We start from the raw sequence: 6641 nt of genomic DNA, 5'->3' as shown, positions 1-6641 counted from the left end.
ATCTGGATAGTGGAAACCTTTTCAAGCCAAAACCCTATGTTGAAAATGTGAAAGTGGTCAGGGTTTCAGAATTGGATCCATCACTCAAGTGTGAAATACAGAAGAAGTACCCTCATCTAGACAGTGTGTCTCTGTCTAAAACGATTCACCTGCGTGGGACACAGTATGTGGCGGGCATGATTTTATCTGCTGGACAATGCAGTGGCCTCCCAGAATTTCATAAGATTGTGACCATTCTTGTCAATGCAGAGGAGGTGACATTCATTTGTAAAAGACTGTCTTCCTGGTACATTGAACATTTCAGGTCCTATGAGCTTGTTGAACACACCATTGCCGACCTTCTTGCCCTGGATCCAGATGTGCTGACGGATTACCACCCTCTAACAGCATACACAGTTGGTGGAAAGCTGATGGTGACCCCAAGGACGTTCCTTCTCCATTAAAGCAACTCAAAATGGTATGTTCTCTCTCATCCACCCTCTTTCTCTCCTTTCCTCTATTGTCCTCTGCTCCCCTTCCTCAGTCCTTTCCTGTTGCTCTTTTTTTCTTCTCCACACTCTTCTTTCTTCTCCTTACTATTTCTCTTCTCCCCACTCACCCCCCTCTGTCTCTCTTATCTCCTTTCTTCTCTCATTAAGTATTAGTTTTGTGCTGATTGAATTGAAGGTCTTTCCCAAGTATAGGCCAGTTGAGTACAGTGATATGGACTGTGGCTTTATTTTATTTTTTTTTTTTTTACAGTTGTCAGCTAAATTATTAGCAAATCAAACATAATCAGCAGATTGATCTGGAAAAAGGTCCTCATTTGCAGCTGTATGGTATCGGTGTCCATTGTCTTCTAATCAGCTTTGACTATTAAATTTCTCCTACCTTTTCTCTCTCCTCTTTTCAGACTTTGCTACTTCGGGTAGTTCTTTCCTCCAGAGATGCCCAGCGAGTCCACCTTCCTGAAGTACCAGCATCTGTGGGGCAATTGATTGATATACTTAAAGAGAGACTTGAACTTCCAGGTGATTTCTCACTACAGTTCGAGGATCCAGAATTTGGAAATGCACTATGCAACTTGACGGCAATATCTGAATTACCATCTGAGCATGCAGTCCTGCATATAATGTGGAATTGTGATTCATCTCCACTTAACCAATCCACTGCTTCAGTGTCCTCTGCTTCAGTCTCCTCCCAGAACACAGTAAGTGTTCACTCTGAAGATTTCAGGCCTAGCTGGACCGATTCTATCCAGATGAACTTAAGGCATGCCTCAGAGTGGCCCTCTCCATTTCCTATCCCAAAGTTTTCATATGATGCTGAACTGAAATTGTGTAAGGCTAATGTGATATATGAAAAATCTAAGAAGGGCCTTGTAGTGACAAGAGACATGAAGACAGAGATTTTGGATAAAATTGCACAGGCAGTTTTTGAAATTAAAGGCTACCCCGAGAAAGATGAGCTTGAGTCACTTGCTTCTGCGCTGGTTCTCAAGTATCCATGTCTGAAGGAGCCAGGTAGCATCACAGGCTACCAGGGATGGAAAGCAAGTATCAAACACAAACTTGGAAACTACAGATCAAAGCTTCGTCAAGCAGGCTGCAATGAGGTAAATGTAAACAGGAAAAGAAAAGGGAGAGATGAAGAGGGCAGTACTTTCACCCTTAAAAAGCCCAAATGTGGAGAGGTCAATCATGTCCCAGATCATCCTCAACACCATGATGATTCTACTCTTGAAAAGGAAAGAGTTGCTTTGGTTTATGAAATGAAGAAGAAACAAAAGAACATAACAGTCATACAGCAGAAGATGGCACTGACATTTTCTCTCAGGCGGAGAGAGGTCGTGGAGTGTCAACCTATGGTATCTGAGGTCCAGGAGAGATGGCCTGCACTGTTTTCCTCTGAGGAGGTAAGGCTGTCCTAATCTATTTAGTAATTCTGGTATTCAAATTAGGCACAAGTTATTACACTAGATCAGAGGTGGACAGCTTGTTCCAGAAAGGGCCAAGAGGGTGCAGGTTTTCTTTGCAGCCACTGACTCCACCAGGTGATTCCAATGATTAATATCACTTTGAGCAGGTGGAATCAGTTAATCAGTGAAATCATTTGGTGGAGTCAGTGGCTGCAAAGAAAACCTGCACCCTCTTGGCCCTTTCTGGAACAAGTTGCCCACCCCTGTACTAGATTGACTATAATTGAAGAAGTACAGTATTTGCTGGGGTAATGTATTGGCAACCTTTATTATACCTTAGCCCTACCACTTCACTCAAGGCCCCTCCAACACAGTGCACCCACTACATCATCAGTCCAAAAATTTGTAGTGCCAGTGTTTTTGTTTTGTTATGTCCTCCCAAGGAGTACATCACTTACTGCAACTGTAATGGGTGTCATAGTCATATTTTATTGAACTGGCCATCTTCAAGGTCCATGTTTACAAATGCCGTACTTTCTTACCAGTGTTACATCAAAATCTGTGACTCATTAGATTTGACCTGTCCTAATATTCTTACCTTAACCATTTCACTCCTGTGGAAGCCCATTTCTGCCATTTACAAGAAAAAAAGAATCTCCATGCTAAATCGAAATTGTGAAATAAAAACTTCATTATGAGACGATAATTTAAAGTAGTTACAATTTGGACTCGGTCTCATAATTTTGATTTAGCATGGAGTTTGTTTTTCTTTTACTGGTGGAAATAGGATTTCTATAGACTGAGACGTTAGGGAAAGAATACTAAGGCAGGTCACAAAATCTGATCATTGCAGGTTTAGGCGGAACACTGGAACGTGATAATATACATTTGCATATTGATACTGGTTTTTGTGGAGGGCATTTCCATTCCTGTGAAAAAGATGTATTCATGAGAGCTTTTTGAAGTAGGTTTTGCTGTTGATAACGTGGTCAGGAATTGAACATGGTGCAGACTGCACAAGACAGCTACCCAGGAATTTTCTGTGCTGAATAAATGCAGTATTTTGTTGATTGTCATGTTTAGATATCTGAAGAATTTCATCGCATCACGAGCAAAGACCTCCTGGGGACTTTCAATGCATCCCTTGACAAATTTGTGCCTGGCCTGCTGAAACTGTACCGGTCTAAGAAGGGAGCTCTTGGTGAGAAGATGGAAGACCTCCTGGATAAACTTGATGAACAGGTGAGTGAAGTGCTCCTGTGCCTGGCATTTTTAAAAGAGTTTGAACATACTTTCTCATAAAAGAAACATAAAAAGATGTTGGCGGCAGCAAAAACACATTAGTGGACGTGTCATTAAAAATGAATGTCAGCAGTCATTGCTTTATTTTCTTATTTGGCGGTATTTGATTTGACAGAATTTTTATTGTAAAAGTAAAGTAAAATTGTTAACATGGTTGCAGTGTTTTAGTTTTACACGTTACTGGGTCTGACCTATGCTTTATCTTCTTTACTATAAAGAGTTCTGATTTTGCATTGTGTATAAGTACACTACGTTGCTATACTAATTGAAGTGCTTGTTTTCTGCTGGACACTCTTTAGACATCCAACATTGTGTCCCATCGAAAGACAGCAGCACTGAGAGGCCTGCCCATTTTCCTCCGAGAAGATGCAACAAAGGTTTTCCTGAAGTGCTTGGTAAGTACAAAAAGACAAGTAATGCAAGTACAACTATGAGGTCTGTTAGAAAACAATCCGACCCTTTTATTTTATGCAAAAAATATATGGATTTGATTCATATGTTTTTACGTCAGCCAAGCTTGAACCTTCGTGCGCATTCATGAATTTTTTCATGCCTGTCGGTTGCGTCATTCGCCTGTGGGCAGGCTTTGGGGGAGGAGTGGTCCAGCCCCCTCTGCAGATTTTCATTGCGAGGAAATGGCGGAATGATTTGTGCTTTGTTCCATCAGATTTTTTTCAGAAACTGTTAGAGACAGGCACCTGGAAACCATTTGAAAAATTGAGATGGCTTTCGCTGAAAATTTTAAAGGGCTTCACAGAGATTAAGGCGTGTTACTGTCGCTTTAAGGACGGCCCAGAGCACCTCAGGGCGCGCCACGCTCCGAGCCGCGATCGACAGGCTGAAAAGACCATTTCATTTCTAAACGAATTGCTTTATGGATCCGAGACCATCGTGTGCAATTTCTCTGGTTATAACAAGAGTTAGACATCAGCCATTTTCCGGCAGATTTCACTTTTAACAAGAGATTTTGTCCTGGAAAGCCGGGTGGAGGCCTTGCGCATCATGACAGATTCGCCGATGGAGCGAGAAAAAAAACACCTCCGTTTTGGAGTTTCAGAGGACTAGTTGGGACATGCCCAGCTCTCCACAATTTCTGTTATACTCACTCGACTGGTAAGCCACTGAAAGCCGAGATAGGCATGTCCCAACTTGATGTTCAGCTCTTGTTATAACCAGAGAAATTGCACACGATGGTCTCGGATCCATAAAGCAATCCGTTTAGAAATGAAATGGTCTTTTCAGCCTGTCGATCGCGGCTCGGAGCACAGCGCGCCCTGAGGCACTCTGGGCCGTCCTTAAAGCGATAGTAACACTCCTTAAACTCTGTGAAGCCCTTTAAAATTTTCAGCGAAAGCCATCTCAAGTTTTCGAATGGTTTCCAGCTGCCTGTCTCTAACAGTTTCTGAAAAAAATCTGATGGACCAAAGCACAAATCATTCCGCCATTTCCTCGCAATGAAAATCCGCCGAGGGGGCTGGACCACTCCTCCCACAAAGCCTGCCCACAGGTGAATGACGCAACCGACAGGAATGAAAAAACTCACGCATGCGCACGAAGGTTCAAGCTTGGCTGACGTAAAAACATATGAATCAAATCCATATATTTTTTTGCATAAAATAAAAAGGTCGGATTGTTTTCTAACAAACCTCGTAATTCCTTATTCCCATGAGATGTTTTAAAGGATGAGTTCATCAAAAATGGAAATATACAGCTTGGGACTCCGACGAGGGCTGTTGCCTCTCCTCCACTCTCTCTTATCTCTTTGCTTTTAACCTTCAAGTCCCTACTTCACCAGACTGTGAATTCCTCAAAAACTATATTGGATTCCGGATCTATTGGACTACTATTGGATTAACCATGGAATTCATCAGCTGGTCTCTGAACGCTATTGACACCATTTTTTCTACAAGAAGGTCAGGACCGGGGAATCCTGCCTGCCCAGATGGAATGTACGAGTTCCTGGCGTGTGGCATGCTTGGCGCCTTTCTCCGTTGAGGATGTCGAGGATTTATTCATTTTTGGTTTCATGGCAGCAGGGCTGGTGCTTTTTGTCTTATGTACTGCCCTGATCTACCGGAAAACTGGCAAGACGGCGGTATCAAGAACCACGGGCCCTTGCTTGTCTGTCATGATTAACGAGGTTGGCAAGGCAGTGCATTCTCAGACTGCGTTGACTCTTGAACTCAGACGCAAATTGGATGACACCTTGGAGCTGATGCGTGCCTTGCAGTTGAAGCTGAAGGTTTCGGAGGCCGGTGAATATTCATAATTGGGATTTGGCTGTTCAAGTGGAACTGTTAAAAAGTGTTTTTCACTGCTCAGCTGCAACACTACAGGCTTGTCTAGCCTCAAGGTCAGTTGCCCACTGTTTACCTCCAGAGGAATTTATTTAGACCTTGGTGAGATTATTCAGCTCCATTCTTATCTCAACCCACAAAGACAATAACTGACTTACACATGGACTGAAGCATGCTCCAGTTTCTCCTTTTACCTCTCTTCCTGCCCAGCTTGGCATTGTTGGCGGGTGTTCCTTAGCAGAAAATAGTTTTGTACAAAACTCATCACAAGGTTGGTGGGTGAAAGCTACTGTGTCATTAATTAAAGAAAAATATGCTTTTTTCTTTTTAAAACCCCCATGAGTCAAATGACAAGCATGGTACAGAAGTTTAAGTTCAAATCAGTACAAATGTATTTTGTCTTTAGTTTTTCTTACCTCTCAATAATGCATCTGTTACTTTTCTTCAGGACACTGACATTTTGGAACCAGTGCTAAACGGTGCATCTGTTGCCATCCTCACCATCCTACAAGATGACGATGCCGGGATGTCTGTGCGAGACCAGGCAGTTGTGTTGGAAGGGGACATCGTGCTACATAACATTCCAGACCTCTCTACTGCCTTGACATACCTCTTTGGCCTTCTGTATGCCCTCAACATTGATTATCCAAAGCAGATGAGGTATACCTTTAAAGCAATTCAGGCCATCTTTTTTGAGCTCGGTGGCTCTCGATGCTCACAGCGCATAAGGTCCCTGAAAACAAAGCTTTTGCTGTGACTGTTAATTGGGAAGCCAGACACGACTTTAACTTGTGTTCTTTAGCCTGTTCAAGTGCTTTGTAGTTGGGTCATGTAACAGACAGTAGTTAACCCTCTTTGCCTCTGATAATCGTTTGACAGTTACCAAGAGTTGCATATTTAGTGTTTGAACTGTTGATATTCATTATTGTTCAAGTAAAACTAATGTATGTTTGTAAAAAAGAAAAAAAAACCTTCATCTCTCTTTCAACTGGCATAAAGATGAGGAGGTGATGGAAAGTTTTATTTTAAAGTGAACTGTTCTTTAACCCTCCTGTTGTCCTTGGGTCAAGGAATGAAGAAGGAGGGAGGGAGGAAGGAGGGGAGAAAAGAAGGAAGGAGGGGGAGAAGGAGGAAGAAATGAACAG

At 42.4% G+C, this 6641-nt stretch overlaps 1 protein-coding gene across 1 annotated transcript; it reads left to right on the top strand.

Moving 5' to 3' along the window:
- Window positions 1-1375: 1375 nt before the first annotated feature.
- Window positions 1376-6407, top strand: LOC117503866. Its single transcript, XM_034163144.1, has 4 exons — window positions 1376-1894; window positions 2981-3139; window positions 3499-3594; window positions 5945-6407. The coding sequence occupies exons 1-4, from the start codon at window positions 1376-1378 to the stop codon at window positions 6251-6253; spliced, it is 1083 nt and encodes a 360-aa protein (XP_034019035.1). The 3' UTR covers window positions 6254-6407.
- The last annotated feature ends 234 nt before the right edge of the window (window positions 6408-6641 follow it).

Source organism: Thalassophryne amazonica, chromosome 2, assembly GCF_902500255.1.
Source record: "Thalassophryne amazonica chromosome 2, fThaAma1.1, whole genome shotgun sequence".
Classification (NCBI taxonomy): Eukaryota; Metazoa; Chordata; class Actinopteri; order Batrachoidiformes; family Batrachoididae; genus Thalassophryne; species Thalassophryne amazonica.
The sequence above is the reverse complement of the archived record's forward strand: the minus strand, read 5'-3'. Positions and strand labels throughout refer to the sequence as shown.

Bases quoted from the DNA above. Each gene is read 5' to 3' on its own strand.
- LOC117503866 (XM_034163144.1), top strand. From the start codon at position 1,376: ATGAAGACAGAGATTTTGGATAAAATTGCACAGGCAGTTTTTGAAATT. The intron at 1,895-2,980 runs GTAAGGCTGTCC...TGTCATGTTTAG, and splicing joins CACTGTTTTCCTCTGAGGAG to ATATCTGAAGAATTTCATCG. The intron at 3,140-3,498 runs GTGAGTGAAGTG...GACACTCTTTAG, and splicing joins TGGATAAACTTGATGAACAG to ACATCCAACATTGTGTCCCA.